The 17,295-nt window shown below is 45.4% G+C and overlaps 1 protein-coding gene and 1 long non-coding RNA gene across 2 annotated transcripts; one reads left to right on the forward strand and one right to left on the reverse strand.

Moving 5' to 3' along the window:
* Nucleotides 1-3,266: 3,266 nt before the first annotated feature.
* On the forward strand, nt 3,267-4,613 carry LOC123091309 (heavy metal-associated isoprenylated plant protein 39-like). The gene is made up of 3 exons (XM_044512789.1): nt 3,267-3,534; nt 3,724-3,799; nt 3,905-4,613. Exons 1-3 carry the CDS (start codon nt 3,283-3,285, stop codon nt 4,315-4,317), a joined length of 741 nt encoding a protein of 246 aa, XP_044368724.1. The 5' UTR covers nt 3,267-3,282; the 3' UTR covers nt 4,318-4,613.
* Nucleotides 4,614-14,057: 9,444 nt separating this feature from the next.
* Nucleotides 14,058-16,660, reverse strand: LOC123091317 (uncharacterized). Its single transcript, XR_006443034.1, has 3 exons — nt 15,562-16,660; nt 15,057-15,475; nt 14,058-14,988 (listed from the first exon to the last, which is right to left on the reverse strand). It is a non-coding gene; the product is annotated as an uncharacterized lncRNA (long non-coding RNA).
* Between the last annotated feature and the right edge of the window lie 635 nt (nt 16,661-17,295).

A 17,295-nucleotide genomic window follows, 5' to 3' on the forward strand; every position in this document is an offset into this window, starting at 1 on the left:
TTTTCGTCTCATATCCCACCGCCATATCTCCTCACATTGATTTTTTTACCCTCACAATAAAAACTTTCCTAACTTTTCCAAAGTTTCCTAACTAGACACGTTATAAACGGGCATGTACCGATAGCACGTTATCAATTAATAAAATTTTGTTTTATGACAATCAATTCCAAATCCTAATCTCTACTCCTAATGGAGCAGTTGGTAGGATTGCGTCCACGGTTTATTTTCGTCTGGTTATATTTCGTCTGGTTTATTTTCGTCCGGTTTATTTTCGTCTCATATCCCACCATCATATCTCCTCACATTGATTTTTTTACCCTCACAATAAAAACTTTCCTAACTTTTCCAAAGTTTCCTAACTAGACACGTTATAAACGGGCATGTACCGATAGCACGTTATCAATTAATAAAATTTTGTTTTATGACAATCAATTCCAAATCCTAATCTCTACTCCTAATGGAGCAGTTGGTAGGATTGCGTCCACGGTTTATTTTCGTCTGGTTATATTTCGTCTGGTTTATTTTCGTCCGGTTTATTTTCGTCTCATATCCCACCACCATATCTCCTCACATTGATTTTTTTACCCTCACAATAAAAACTTTCCTAACTTTTCCAAAGTTTTCTAACTAGACACGTTATAAATCTCTACTCCTAATGGAGCAGTTGGTAGGATTGCGTCCACGGTTTATTTTCGTCTGGTTATATTTCGTCTGGTTTATTTTCGTCCGGTTTATTTTCGTCTCATATCCCACCATCATATCTCCTCACATTGATTTTTTTACCCTCACAATAAAAACTTTCCTAACTTTTCCAAAGTTTCCTAACTAGACACGTTATAAACGGGCATGTACCGATAGCACGTTATCAATTAATAAAATTTTGTTTTATGACAATCAATTCCAAATCCTAATCTCTACTCCTAATGGAGCAGTTGGTAGGATTGCGTCCACGGTTTATTTTCGTCTGGTTATATTTCGTCTGGTTTATTTTCGTCCGGTTTATTTTCGTCTCATATCCCACCATCATATCTCCTCACATTGATTTTTTTACCCTCACAATAAAAACTTTCCTAACTTTTCCAAAGTTTCCTAACTAGACACGTTATAAACGGGCATGTACCGATAGCACGTTATCAATTAATAAAATTTTGTTTTATGACAATCAATTCCAAATCCTAATCTCTACTCCTAATGGAGCAGTTGGTAGGATTGCGTCCACGGTTTATTTTCGTCTGGTTATATTTCGTCTGGTTTATTTTCGTCCGGTTTATTTTCGTCTCATATCCCACCACCATATCTCCTCACATTGATTTTTTTACCCTCACAATAAAAACTTTCCTAACTTTTCCAAAGTTTCCTAACTAGACACGTTATAAACGGGCATGTACCGATAGCACGTTATCAATTAATAAAATTTTATTTTATGACAATCAATTCCAAATCCTAATCTCTACTCCTAATGGAGCAGTTGGTAGGATTGCGTCCACGGTTTATTTTCGTCTGGTTATATTTCGTCTGGTTTATTTTCGTCCGGTTTATTTTCGTCTCATATCCCACCACCATATCTCCTCACATTGATTTTTTTACCCTCACAATAAAAACTTCCTTCCCTTTGTGATGTTTTGGTAGCGCGGGGTGGCAGCCGGCAATGAGGCGGCCGCGCTACGTGACGAGCTACGGGTCCCCCTTTGTGATGTTTTGGCATCGCTCCTTCATCGCACATCCTCAGGTTTCTCTTGCCCTTCCCTTCCTCTGTCCTCCTCTCCCATCTCTATGCTTTCACGTGCATCCAGTTTTGATTCCTCGTGTGATATATACCAAACATAGGTACGTCAATTCACTTCCTTCCCTTCCCTTCGTCCCTCGGTCCCACGCTCGTGGCGCTGAAGTGGTGGCAACAGGCGATGGCGGTGGTGTCGCTGATGGCGGCGAGGACAGCATGTGGCAGCTCCCGAAGCATGAACACGACCGCACCTCGGGCCTGGCGTCTGCGAAGATATGGGTGAGTTCTCGTGCTGCCAACCATAAACCCTCATGTCCTACAAATTCCTCAAACCCTACCGTATTGACCCCGTCCACGCTCTGATCCAAAGGACGATGCAGCTCTGGCCGATTGACAATGGAGGTTTGGGATCCTTCCTCTCAGCACCCACTCCTGGAAGAATCAGCGGTGCGCCACGCCGATTGAACCCCGTCGAGATCACTCGCCAAGATTGCTATTCTGAAGTTTATTGTAAAGAAAGTGAAGAGTGAGACAGGATTCGTTTATTTTCAACCGGTTTATTTTCAACCGGTTTATTTCCATCAAATTACCCCCACCCCCACGCCCACCCACCGAAATGCGCCCAGCGAACCGGGGAGAGATCCATTGATTTGGCTAAGGTAGGAAAGAATCTATTATTTGTTTGCTAAAGCAAATTGCATTAATGGGAGAGATCTGTTGATTTGGCTAAGGTAGGAAAGAATCTATTATTTGTTTGCTAAAGCAAATTGCATTAATGAAAGAGATCCGTTGATTTGGCTAAGATAGGCAAGAATCTATTATTTGTTTTCTAAAGAAAATTGCATTAATGAGAGAGATTTGTTGATTCGGCTAAGATAGGCGGTTTTGAGTAAAGTTATCTTTACTGTAGACATATAATGACAATTAATCAAGTATCAACATCATTGCATGCTTATTGTGTGGAATGTGTGTCCCAATGTTGACAGAAGGTATAAAAAGATTGTCTTGGAATTATTATTGTCTTGGGAAGATATTGCCCTGAATTCTCATTTCTCATCAGAAATTTAGTATCCATTTTCGTTGATCTTATTTGCAACATGTACAAGTCAGTAATAATCTAAGGGGGTGCCCTACCGGAGAAGATTATGATAGTTGGACAAGAAACTTGGTACTGTCGTGTAAGGTAAAGGTAGGAGAAATAGGAGATAAAAGCATGCATGGTGAGAGAAGGAAGTCGAATGTCGCGTGGTAGCTCAGACATGGAGTGTGGAAGAAAGACAATGACGAGATGTATGTATCTACTAGATCATGACCATGAGATATCATCCCATAGAAATGACCTTTGACTCTCATGTCACATGAATTTTCTCTTTGTATATATATATTTGTTAATCCGTGGCAACGCACGGACACTTAGCTAGTACACCCTAGTTTCTTAGCACCTGCCGTAACCCATAGTTTTGCCTCGAGCACGATATTTTGGAGCAGGATAGGCGGCGGCGCACTCTTGTTGCGAAACACCCGCGTTTCTCTCGTTCCAAATAGTCCAAGAGACGAGTATGGTGAGGAAGGCCATCGCTCGTCTATTGGGGTTTCGCATGTCGGTCCTTCTATCCCACCATTGCATGAGGGAATCCTCAAGGTGCCAATTGAAGGTGTTCATGTGCACAAGACCAAAACTCGTCGATGACGTTATTCCCTCCCGTCCGTCCCGTTCCAGCTGTACGCATCCTCCCTGCCTGTCTGTAGTCTGTACTGCGCCGCCGCCGGCTGGTCTGGTACTCAGCTCGCATCTCGGGGACATGTCGAAGGTTCGTGCCAGGATTCTGGGCTGAATCCCTTTGGATCTTGCTTTAGAATCCAACACGTATTGCTCTTACCTGCCCCTTTTGTGTACTGCCTTTTGATCTTTGCTCGTCATCTGTACTCCCCTGCTCGAGCTCTGGTCAGCAGAACGCCATCTATATGATGATCACGCTAGCTGTTTGGTTTTGCTGCAGAAAATTGTGGTGAAGCTGGAGGTGAACAGCGGCAAGGATAAGCAGAAGGCCATGAAGGCCGTGTCGGCGCTCGTCGGTACGAGCAAGAACTATTTTGTTTTTTCGCATGGCTCGTGAGGAACAATAAGAGCTAGCTGAAGCAAGCAAGGAACCGACGTTGGGTTCTGTCTCGTGTGTGCAGGCATAGACGCGCTGTCCGTGGACATGGCCACCCGCAAGATGACGGTGATCGGCATGGTGGACCCGGTGGACGTGGTGAGCAAGCTGCGCAAGGCGTGGTCGGCGTCCCTCGACTCCGTCGGCCCGGCCAAGGAGCCCGAGAAGGAGGGCAAGAAGAAGGACGGGGACGGCAAGAAAGACGGCGCCGACGCCAAGAAGGAAGGGGAGGGGGAGAAGAAGGACGGCGACGGCAAGGACGGGGCCAAGAAGGACGACGGCGAGGCGAAACCGCCGCAGCCGACGGAGGAGCAGCTCATGGCCGAGTTCATGAACCAGTACAGATCGGCCTATTCGGCTTACCACAACCCCTACATGAACAGCCACTACGTCGTGCAGAGCATGGAGGAGAACCCCAACTCCTGCGCCATCTGCTAAGAACGCGACCGCTGCGTGATGTGATTATGCAGAGTACGTGTGGTACAAAGACGCTGCTTGCTCTCTTCTGGCGTGTATACCGTTTCTGTGCAGAATGCAGTTATGGGCAGGGAGGACATTCACGTGCAAAACTTTCTGTATGGGACAATTATAACTGCAACGACCTGTGAGGCAATTTTGGTTTTTTAAAATATGTAGAATATATTATGAAAATATGCGCCATGCATGTGTGAAGATCCACTGACTTGCGGTCTTTGGCTTCAAACTGCAAAATGGATCAGTATCACGTTTTTTTGCGAGGGATTTGTATCACATTAACAGTTATACTCCAACCGTGTATAAATTGTACTTTCTCAGTTGTTTGTAAATTACTTGAAGTTTCAGTTTTCCTTAGTCAAACTTCTTTAAGTTCAGTCAAGTTTTAATAAAATTATATTAACATCTAATAATACCAAATTAGTTTAATTAGATTTACCATATTTTTTTGATATGTACATTTGATGTTGTAAATATTAGCATATCTTACTATACATTTGATCGGTACATAAGTTTGTCCTAGGAAAAATTTCGAATTTTCGAGTAATTTGTAACAGAGGTCATGTTAATTGTTAGGTCTTCCATCCCCAACCGGGAAGCCATTGCCACGCTTACCATGCTTACCACATGGACAATTTGGAACGAACGAAACGCCCTTGTGTTCCGCGACAAGGCCACACTGCCTCCGGTTATCCTCGACAACATCAAGAGAGAGCCATCATTTTGAGAATTCCTTCGTGTCTTCTTAAGGGGTGTTTGTAACACAAAACTCTATTTGGATCCAGTGACGGTGACGCTTGAACGTCGCTCCTTCCTAAAGGCATTGTTGTTGAAAAACCTCATTGTCCTTGTGGTGTCAAAAGATGATTGTTGCGGATTTCATTGTTGTAGTTTGTCGATAGCATATTTGATCACTTCGGGGATTTCCTTTTCTTCCTCACTTAGACATAGCTTTGGTCTTATACGACTTTGCTATTTGTCGAATTTGTTATTTGCATGTGTGTCTTGGTGTTGGTTGTGTGCATCTTAATTATACAGAGGTCGTGTGTGTGCTCATTGTGTTCGTATCCGGTTAATGCTTCATTTGAGTCAATAAAATTCAGCTTTTTAAAAAAAAAAACTCTATTCTCTCTTAATTAATATTAATATATGTGGCAAATCTTTTGCCCTTTTCAAAAAAATTGTTCGTTGTTAGGTCTTGCAGTTTGATATTTGAATCTAAAAATAGCACATAATGCCAACCAAGGAAGAGTTGTAGCTGACCTCTCCATCTATGACATAACAGCAAGAATGTATGTTGGTAATCAAGACAAAGAAACAAAACGAAGATATGTTAAGAAGAAACCACTGGGAACAAACTGCCAAGCCGACACTGTTGACACATCTCAGTCGTGGATAAGCATAGCTAGCATTTTAACTTTAATTAATGTTCAAAAACTACATCATTGCACAGGAGATGCTGATGAAATTGGACAGTATCAGCAGCCAATCTTTTGTCCAGAATTGGTCCAATGGAATTAACCACGTCCAAGTAGCAAAAGACTACTATCAATGACCGAATGTACAGTCTGGCACACTCATTTGGACCCAAATTCACAGTGGTCAGGCACTGTCACATATACGCAATGACCTAACTTAAATTACCCGCAACCATATCACAAACAGCAGCTCTCCCCTCCCCTCCCCTCCCCTCCCTGGCCGCTCCCTCGAGCGCCGCCGGGGGGAAACCCTAGCCCGCGGGGCGCGGCCCCCTCCTCGTTTCTCCCTCCACTCGCCGCCGCCCCAGCATGCTGGCCGGCAAAGCCCGGCCAGATCGGGCGGCGGCGGGGCATCTTCCTCCCCTGCGCGGCGCTGGATGGCGCGGGCCATCTTTGTTGGGCGGCGGCGCGGCGCTGGCCCAGGGCGCCGCGGCGCGGCGACGGCGGTCCGCGACGGGGGCGCGGCTTGCTGGCGGCGGCGCGGATGGCTGGGACGGGCTGGGGGCGTGCCCTGATCCCGGCGGCGGCGGCGTATGGGCGCGGCCCAGATCCATCGCGGCTGCGGCTCAGGTGCTCTGGGCCCTTGTGGTGGCAGGGCCCCGGCTCGCCGCAGGTGGTGGCCTGCTCCGGTGGCTGCCCCTGCTGCAGCGGTCCCTGGTGGTGGTGGACCTGCCGGCCCCGGGCCGATCCGGCGATGGCAGGTGCCGCGGGCTGCGCTCGACGGGGATGTGGGCTACCACGGCGTGGTGGTGGCTCATGGCGGTGGTCAGGCTCGTCTCACGGCGGCGGCTGGACTTCTTCGGCATCGGCCCGTTGGTGAGCGGTCTGTGAAGAGCTTCGACCCCTCTTCTCGATGCCCGGGCGCAATCTTCGGCGGTGGGTTGGCCCTCTCCCTGCTGCGACCCATCGCTAGTCCCGTGCTTGGGCAGCAGGACTGTGCTTGTCTCGCGCCCGGCAACAGGACCCCCTCGTCTCGCGCCCGGCAGCAGGACCGCGCCCGGCAGCAAGACCGAGCTCGTCTCGCGTCCGGCAGCAGGACCAAGCTAGTCTCGCGCCCGGAGCTGTAGGGCGAATCGATGGACTTGTGTGCCCCGGGATCCGATCGTCTCTTCCGTTGGGGTAGCGGCGGGTGTCGGTTGTGGTGGTTCCTAGGTCTTGGATTCCGGGGCGGCGGCCCTGGTGGTGGTTGCGCGGTGCTCACGGGCAGAGCCCGTCGCTTGGTGCTGCCCAGTGCCCATGGCCGTGTGGGCGGCGTGGTTGTCGGGGTGCGGCGTTCGATGGCAATGAGTATTGGCCGGGGTGAAAACCTGCTCTTTCTTCGAACAGACCGGCGGCGGCGTAGCTCATTTCCTTCTTGAAGGCGTCATCGCGACTCTCATTGTCTGTCGTGTGGCTCCGGGGGAAACCTTGATCCTCGGATCAGGCGATGGCGACGCTCCCGTGTCGCACCCTTCCTGAAGGCACCGTCTTGGAGCCCACGGTTCGTCGTATGCGGCTGCATCTCTTCGTGGTGCCCTGTTCACTGGTGAAGTCCCGGGTGCTCGAGTAGTGTCGGGGGTCGTGTTGCTGCGCTCAGCGCCTATGTATCCCGCCTTGGGTATGTGCGTGTGTTGTGATGGTGTGCGTATGTACCTGGATGTTGTTGGTCATTGCTTTATTTATAAAGCGGGACAAAAGCCTTTTTCAATAAACAGCAACAAGCAAGGACCTCCGGCAATAAGCCAAGCGAGACTCAACTGCCGCTTTCCAAAGGAAGCGACACAGATCCATGAGATCACCTATTCTGGAAGCATCAGGTTGGATACATTTTCTTTTTGAGCTAAGAACCGTGGAACAATCGTTCTACGGTATTTTTCATATATATATATATATATATATATATATATATATATATATATATATATGTATATATATATATATATAACATGTGAAACATATTTATAAGTACAAAGCGTATAAAAGGAAAACGTTTAACCAATTCCAGCCGAGGAAACATTAAAAAACAAAATGAAATGCTTAAATCAGGCCAGCAACATCACAGAATTGTGCCAAACTGGTTCTTGAGGCAGTCTGCATTCTTCGTTTTTTAACGCTGAAATGTTCCAGCGGTCTGAAAAAACCAAGAAATTCTTCGTTTTTTAACAGCATTCTTCGTTTTTGCATGCAACATCACAAAAGTTGCAGGTCATTTCTTTGCATCAAAATGTTCCAGCGGCCTGAAACAAAAAGATCCATGTCAATCTGGGCAGGTAACTTGTTGCATGCAAAGGAGACTTCATAAAAAATGACAGTACCCTGGAATAAAAGTCATTTGTGCAAGGAACTAGGCATGGCATTTAGAAGTTGCAGGTCATTTTTTTTTCTTTTTTTTTCGAAAAGGGTGCTTCCCCGGCGTCTGTATCAGCATGATGCATACGGTCATCTTATTAATTAAATAAAAAAGGTTCAACAAGGTCTCAAAGTCTCCACAAGCAAAGAAAAATAGACAAAAAAGGCTCACACAGAACCAAAAGGCTAGAACCACTAACTAGCCAAAAGACACTTCTGCTTCGGTAGACCCCCTTAAACACATGGACGGTTTAGATTATCCGATACCCCTTCATTAGTAAAGGCATGATGGTCGTATTTGTAAAAGTGACCCGCCAGCACACGCACTATGTATATGTATTTTTACGCCCACGGTGTGAGGCGTTTTTTTTATCCGCGGTGAGTACCTTCTTTTACGTGAGCGCCGACCTCGATTTGTTTTCGAGATAGTCAAAAAAAGGCGGAGCCTGCAGAGTCGAACCAGCTACCACTTGCTCAGGGGCGCATTAGCAAACGGCATGCACGTAACGACACATTCTACGCGTTTTGCTTTTTTTTATCGCGGGGCAGCCATGATTTATTTTTGATTTATGTCTGCACCGGGCCGTGATATTTGTGTTGCGAGCACGTGCGACGATTCAACGCAACCAACGACAATCACTTTGCTTCCTTCGCCCGCTGATGCCTCGCCTGCCGTGCCACTTCCGCTGCCCCATATGCCGTCTCACCCGCCCCGTAATTAAGTCGTCGCGTCGCATCGCCTGGCCCCACATGATTGCCATTATTTTTCTATTGTGTGAAAAAAAAATTGGGTCTGTTTGATGGAGGTAAAAAAAATGCTTCGAGACTTGCCATACGGGATACCTAAAAGGTCCAAGTTGTACATGGTGTGTTTGGTGCCATGCGTAGAGCGACATAAAAATTTGCCAGTGAGTAGGCATGCCCATGGTAGCCCCCCAAACAAAATTTAAACGATTTCGGACACCGAACGCACATTGTGTCACGTTCGGCCTGTGTTTAAGGTTTTTTTTGCTGGGAAAACCCTAAATAATGCATGAAATGTCGGAAACCAACGAAGCTTGGCATGCGTGTTTTCCATGGTGTTGTCGTTGTGTGGAAAAATATTGGGTATGTTTGGTGGAGGTAAAGAAAGTGCTTCAAAACTTGCCCTACCGGCTGACTCGAACGATCTTGGTTGAACATGATGTATTGTTATCATGCACAAAATGACACCAAATTTTGTCAGCATGTGGATTGATAACAATTTGTGTTCAACATCAGTTGTTGCGAATTTGTTAACAATTTTAGAAAAAGTGTTCAAGTTTATAAAATTTTCATACACAATTTAAAATTCTAAAATTGTTGACAAATTTCAAGAAATGGTTAGGATATAAGAAAATATTCATGTTGATTGATAACGACGGAAATTGCAAATAACCGAAGCATTTAAATTAGTAAAATCTACATTGAAACCACGCAGAGACCAGACGGCAACATTTCGTTCGTTCCTTGAAACGCGACTCATTTTTTGTTTTGCATTTAATTTAATTTTTTCCTGAGGACAGACATGGCGACTCATGCGACAAGAACCTGTGGGTCATGTGCACACATAACCCGGAATGAATCATCCATCCATCTTATGCATGCGGACTGAAACACACTCACCTTTTATATTTAATATATTTTGTTTGCATTAATTGTATGTATTTAACGTCAACGCGCGCGACTCATTTTGTTAACAGGAGGACGAGAACGTGTTTAACAAAGAAAATAATAAATAATAATAAAACCGAAGAATAAAATGGCCAAACAAAACAAAAAACGACCGAGAAGATGGACAACAAGAAGAATAAAAGGAGTAACTAGGCAGAACAACTTAAGCTGTCCTAGTTGGTTAGAGTTTGGCGAATTAAACTAAGAGGTTGGGAGTTCAAATCCTATCTCATGCACCAATTTTTTAAAGGTTAAAAAATAGATCAGCCCAAGACAGAGGGGATGTGCGCTGGTTTGTATGATGGGTTGGCGGATCCATGAATATGTCTCGAGCTATTGTCATCCAAACCGGTTGAAGATATCCCGAGCTACTGTCTCCCACACGAATATGTCTCGCTAACCCGGGCTCTATCCTCTTAAGCCACGTTCCAAGTAACGTGTTGACTGAATTCGATGAAGAAATATTGAAAGCAATATGGACTGTCCTCCATAAAATTTTAGCTAGTGGGCAATCAAGAAAAAGATGTTTAATTGTTTCATCCCGATCACAGAAACTACACCTAGTAGGCCCTGTCCAATTACGCTTTGTCAAGTTGTCCTTGGTTAAAATTCATAGGAAATGTTTTAACAAAAGCCATTTGTCCAACTGGAATAAAATGTTATGTGCGCCGTCGAGTCGGACGATCACGACGTTTCAGGCATGTGAGAGCTGTGAGCTCTGTACAGTGGAGCTCAGTGCGCAGATAAACACTGATCAGCGAAATCCTCTGAAGAAAAATTCAGGAAGGATACTACAAATGCGCAACTGCTGTCGTTTAGTAGATCCTAAGGCTAGGAAAGACAGGGTTTCAGAATCCGGACACTAACCAACCTAACTGCGAATGATTAGCGCGCGCGACTGCTTGAGTGGCCCTGATGGCACATGCATCAGGGCACATGCATCACGGCCAAAACAATATCTATACCGCTGTACTTTTCGACAAATGGTGAATTTTATTAGTTCAAAAATGAAGCAACAAGAACATACAAATACAATGAATACACGCTCAGTCTCTACATAGTTAGGATGCACATAGACAACATCAAGGCACGCACATAAAAACACACCGTCAAATAGCGAAGACATTAACAAATTATGTGTAAGTGAGTAAAAAATAGACTCAAGCGATCAAATCTGTGATCGACAAACTACAACAATGACCATATCCGTACCAACCATCTCATGACATCATACGAAAGACGAGGTTCTGCAAACATCGCCTTCAGGAAGGGAGCGAGGCTCAATCGCTATCATCGCTCGATCAAACCACCCAACACCAGAATCTAGGTTTTCACCGAGAAGGAAACCAACCCAAGCATATCTAAGCAATGCCTTCAACGGGGTTCCCACAACCTATCACGCTCCGGCCATCGGACGACCGTCCAAGCTCCCACAATGGACCAAAGCCCACCATGCACCTACAATCCGAGAGCCACGATGGACCAAAGCCCACCAGGTTCCCACAACTTATCATGCTCCGGCCATCGGAAGTCCGTCCAAGACATCCAGATTGGACCCCCACAATCGCCTGTCTCGAGGTTGTCAGGCACCATGCCTGGTAGTCACCCGCTACATGCGGAATCCGGGTAGGGGTGGTCCTGTTCCATCATCCTGGATGGCACTCCAACCACCACCCGATGTTGCAAGTAGAAGGCTCGCCATGGATGGCCATACCCTCAGCATGCACCTCAGCGACAATGAAGAGGGAGTAGATGTCTTCACTGCAAAATGGGTCTGGGCAGGGAGGCCTAAATCTAGAGCCTCCGGTCTGCGCCCGGACGCCAATCACTGCTCGCAAAGAACGTCAGCAAGTTCTGACTATGCGTAACTAAGGACCGACCCCACCGCCGTCGATGCCATGCTGGTTTTCCTCTAGTTTGTGGTGGCCATGGTTGTGTAGGACGAGTGCCTCTTCCAAGATTGGACATGATTCTTAAGGGGCATGTTTCTGGACGCTAAAATTTGAGTCTTGTCACAGTTTTATCTTTTTTCTGGATATCCATCACTCAAAAAAACCTTAAAATATAAGGCGGTTGCAAAACTTCGGGGGCAAGCTTGTGGCCAAAGGAGGGCTTCAGATGGTTCTCAAAGTGCCTAGTCACACTAGGTGCCCTTGGGCTATGGGCCCTCCTAGTCCAAGTTCAGGCCCCTGGATGTTCCTTGATACATAAATTAACATCGTATTTTTTTCAACTTTTTTACGGAGGTTTAATATGCCTATTTTTGTGAAAAAATAAAAAATGGAAAACATAAACTGGCACATGACACTTTATTAATAGGTTAGTACAAATAAACTTCAAAACTTTGTTGAAATGATGAAAATATGACATGAACAATGCAAAAAATTATAGATACGTTGGAGAAATATTAGGCCACTGCAACTATCTATGAAGAGTGTACCTTTTTGTGTAGGCTTTCACTATTGTTAAATTTTATCATTTTCCTATGGAAGCAAAAAAAAAGTTTCACTTACTTTAGATTGTAATCCTGACGAGGAAGGGGGCAATGTGTGGCACCATAACCGGGAACATATCCGGTGCAAGTGTGGTGCTATCGGTGCACTGGATGTTGTAGAACATTTCAAAACAGTGAAAAAAATCTAGCACATTGACACTTGCACCGGATAGCACCAACTAGCCGCCGCGCTCGGTGATCACTCGCGAATGGACAATCTGTTGATTCGATTTTCAGTTTGTTGCGTGCACATTTAGTCTCATAATAATACATAAAAACATTGAAGGAATTGGACATATGAAACTGTTGACAGTAGATAGATATAGGGATACATAAGTAAATATTAAAAGTGACACACTACAAATAACTAAATTGCATACAGTTCATCCTACGTGGAGAACTGCTTACAGAAACAGAAACACACCATGTAAATAAGCTAAAAGAACCACTCGTACAAACGAAAGCATGCTGACAAAGCTAGAAGTAGTTGTTGATGAATTAGATCATTCTGGTGTAGCCTCCTACAGGGTTTGTGCCTGTGATAAAATGGTAAAGTGACTTTGCAAATTCTTCCATACGTCGGACGGGACGGTGTGCGCCTGTGTACGTAATTATGGGGTCACTGCTTGTTGGACGTTGGGGATACATGCGGAGTGGTAGTATATCATAAAAATTGTTGCATATCTTTGCCAGGATCATTGTTTGCCTCGCAAATTCATTCTGCTGTGTAGTTACTTGTTGGCGAGCCATGTTGAATTGCCATTGCTTTGTTTGAGCTTTCTCTCTTGCTGTAAACAACCTTTCTTTTGTGACTTCAAGGGCATAGTAATTGTGATCATTAACAGAAATGTTATAGTCTGCACAAATGCATTCTAAGGCCATTTGAGCTGCCTTCTCCATTGCTTCATCTTCTGTATTAGCTGACTCTCCTTCATATGTGATGGAAGATTCTCTAAAACTGCCTTCCTGGCGTGGTAGAGCAATTAATACAGATGCTTGCATCATACCTTCATGGACGTACCAACATGTATAACCTTGTACTTTCAAACGAATTGTTTCAGTAACTGTTTCAAGCATTGGTCGCCTCAGGATGTAAACGATAAGATTTTCCTGCTGTATAAGAAAATTTATGCTATATTAAATTTCTTGCTTGCAAGGGACAAACGGTAATAAAAAAATAGATAGAGCCAGGAGTTTACCGAGCTGCTTCCGCTCCCATGATTAAAATTTAGGGCTGGATGCTTGCCCTTTTTCTTAACTTGTTTTGTCATGGAGGATGCTCTTTGTGGGTGGTAAGCTTCGTCCATTGTGGTGTACTTGGCTTATCTTCTTGATGGATGTACAACTGGTTATATATAGAGCACGTACAAGTGGGTGAGTCATCGTTGGACGTGGCTGCGGTTGCCAAACGGCATCCATTTTCTGCATGCGTCTTAAGAGGATGACACACTCGGTTGTACGCTCTGCTCCGTAGGTTGTAGGGGCAGAACAGCAGAGGTTGGGGGCGAGGGCGCGAGCTCCGGCGCGTCGGCGCCGTCGCGAGGAAGGAGGAGGGCGGCGGCAGTTAGGGCTGGTGGCGGCTAGGGTTCCGGCTCCTCTAGAGCCGGGCAATAGGATAGAAAATATCTTTATTACTTAATCTTCAAAAAGTGTTTTACAACTAATATTTATAACCTCGAATAGCCTAAGATAACTTGTAGCCTAAGATAACTTGTGGGTCAAGCCCCTAACTACTGCCCCGTGGGCCTCCGCCGGTTATACGTTAAACCGGTCATAACAACCTGTTGATCTTATACATGGACTATATAAATATGAGCTTGAAAATTAACCGAAGTTGCAGAAAGGAAGTGAAGAATTTACTTAATTAATCCATGGGTAAAAGTTGGTGGGAAGGCCCTCAACTAATACACGTGTCATGCACTCAATAACCAGTTTAAGACTGTAAAAGAACTCCAAAAAACAACAAAACAGAAACCTAACGGGAAATAGAGAATTTCAAAACCTGAGATTCAATCATGATCATCTTCTGGAGATAATTTTCATTCTTTTTCTGTTTTTTCTGTGTGCCCTCGTCAGTTGAGGAAGGTATATTCGGTGATGCATGATCGAGATCCTCGATTTCTTTTTGTAAATATAAATAAGATTTCTACTGTTTGTGCTTTAAGGAGTCAGCAAATTACAGCAAATAAAACCTGAAGAGCTGTCCTTTCTTATTCCATCTCATGTAACTTCGTCTCATGATGTTACTTCAGAACAGTGGTGTCACTCTTCATAAATTGTGTCATATCAACCTTCAGAAATTTAGATTAAAAAAAGGTAGAATTACACTTCCATTTGGAACAAAGAACACAATACCAGAGAGCACAGTTATAACTGTTAATTATAATCGTAGGTTAAGTGTGGTTATCTTTGAAAATGAGTTTATAATGGATGGTGGAATGAAGATTATCAGTACATGTGAACAAAGAGTCGAAGTTGAGCCAGATAAGTTGTAAATTCGTATATGAACATTTATAATTATAAGGAAGTAAAATAGTATTGTATCTCCTCTTGCTGATGTCCTTTTTTGATCTTACAGCTCCATATCCAGTTTTTCCTGTATGGAGGAGTGTTCACTAACTTCTCTTTCCTTCTATTCTTCATCTGAAAAAGAAGTGCTTATTAGAGAAAGTATCATAAACACATCATAGTATTACAGTACTGTAACTTACTTGACACTTGAATATTCCTACTTCACAACCAAAATCTAGATCGTCTATAAGCATGCCCTTATCCAGTGCAAGTTTATCATGCAAACAATTTCTGCAAGCAGCGGAGAATATCTGCCGTGTTAGTTCAGCTTCCAACTGCTGAATCTTTGATATATAGGTCTTAATAAGGTCCACATTCTGCTAAAAAAAATATAACAGTTCCAGGTGGTATTACAATGTGCACACGAAACTATTGCATCTAGTAGTTGGGTTGTTAACTTCCTTGGGCGAACCTTGTACAGAGAGAACTCAATCTGCTACTCAAGATTGCTCACATCTCGCAGAGTCAGAGTATTCAGGTCCTCACTCACGTACTACCTCATGGTGATCGTAATCCTATTGCTCCCATTCTTCATCTTTGTCACCTCATTGATGATTTTCTTCATGGAAAAGAGAAGGAAGATTAATAGGTGACACAAGTAAAAGGAGCCAACAATGTTATTTAGTTTAAACTAAATTGTTGCACCTACTGGACGTCCATCTCATCAAAGCAAGTGATGGGGCCTTTGAGGAATCTGTCAAAGATGTTTGCAATCCTAGTGAGGCAGATAGAATTAAAACAGGACATGATAAAGAGAAGATGCGTAGTTGCCCTACATCTGTACATCGCATTAAGCACAAAAATTTACTCTGATTCTCTGAATCAGAAACATGAAATCAACCATCCCGGTCCCATGAACAAAAATAGCAATAAGTAGTAACGGCCGTCGCAGCTGCGGCGCCGCCGGCCGTTGACACGAAGGGTGCAGCAGCCGAGGCGGTCGCCTGCACATCGACCTTGCACTCATATTGCACCGGAAGCACGCCACCAAGGTCTGATAGTTGCTCCATGCCTGGCAGTCCGCGTCCGTCGCTCGCAGGGCCCTCGTATAATGTTGCGATCACCGCCCTGTACCCTCGGTACGCCAGTGGCTTGCAGCAGAGCAGGGCTCCGGTGACCTTGGCTGACGCGAGGTTCCTCGGAAAGCCGGATGCAAGGTCGAGGAACGGGTGGCTCTGGACAGCTCGAGGCATGCATCTACCACGATGACCGACAGGGATTGCGGCGCGCGGACGGCCTGACGGGGCGCGAGCTGGAAACGCCCCACCTTCCCTTCCTCAAGAAGTTGCCCCAGGGTACGCTCGCGCGCCTCGCCACAAACTGATGTGTCGTCGTCACCTCAACGGCTGAGGTCGCCAGACTTGCGAGTTGGGTTGCATACGCACGTGTCTCCTATCCCTGGCTGAGGCCTAGATTCCACACAGCTGGTCACCACAGCGGCCCGCGCTCTGGATCCACTCCCCACCGAAGCCGGAGGACATGCCTGTGGTCGCGGGGAGCAAGAAAGGGCGAAGTCCGGGGCCGAGAGCCACGGCACGGGACCCGTGTTGCTACCGACGGCCGCCAGCGCGGCGCACACGGGCAATAACAGCAGCCCGAATCCCAGGGGGTGGCCCCGACGGCGGCGGCCAGACGCAGAAGCACCAGGAGGAACCATCGCCACGCTAGCACTGATCAGAGAAAAAAGAGGGCAGGCAGCAGCGAGCAGGATGAGGGTCGGACGCCCACCAGTATTTATAGGAGGTAGCAGCAATGAGGAGACCAAATCGGAAGCGACCAGCAGAGGCGGCAGGAAAAGGTGAGAAAACAGTATGGAAGCGGCGACCGCCAACAGAAGGAATCGAGAAGCTGCAGGACGGGAAAAAAAAAAAGAAAAGATAAGCAGCAGCGCATGTAGGCACATGCAGAGGACATCGAATCCAACCTGATCTTCGCAACCGCCAGCGACGTATCCAATCGCGACCCGGAAACGTCGGAAGGCATGCAACCAACCGTCAACGGGTCGACGTATTTTTTTTGAGTTCCCATTGGCTGCTGCTCCGCACACCCAGGAAGATACATGGCTGTGTCGCCCAGTATTACACGTGTCAGTCATCAGTTGGTCAATTTTTTATGATAGGAAAAATTAAAAAAAACAGGATAAACTAAACCTAGCCAGGTTTAGTATATGTAGAATATGCTAATGGGCCAAATTTAGGATATTTTTGATATACAAAATAACAAATTTCGCATCAATATGCTAATGGGCCAAATCTAAAGCCCAGCTTACGTTATGTACTATTGAGTGTTGAATTTGTCATTTTTGTTTCCGGAGCTATGTTTCGAATTTTGTGGCAACCTACATTTACATTGTGTGACTGTGCAAATTTGTTTTCAGAA

The sequence above is a fragment of the Triticum aestivum genome, chromosome 1B (genome assembly GCF_018294505.1).
Source record: "Triticum aestivum cultivar Chinese Spring chromosome 1B, IWGSC CS RefSeq v2.1, whole genome shotgun sequence".
NCBI classification, from domain to species: Eukaryota; Viridiplantae; Streptophyta; class Magnoliopsida; order Poales; family Poaceae; genus Triticum; species Triticum aestivum.

Coding starts and splice junctions, on each gene's coding strand:
- LOC123091309 (XM_044512789.1), top strand. CDS start 3,283: ATGGTGAGGAAGGCCATCGCTCGTCTATTGGGGTTTCGCATGTCGGTC. Junction 3,535..3,723: donor ATCTCGGGGACATGTCGAAG/GTTCGTGCCAGG, acceptor GTTTTGCTGCAG/AAAATTGTGGTGAAGCTGGA. Junction 3,800..3,904: donor GGCCGTGTCGGCGCTCGTCG/GTACGAGCAAGA, acceptor TCGTGTGTGCAG/GCATAGACGCGCTGTCCGTG.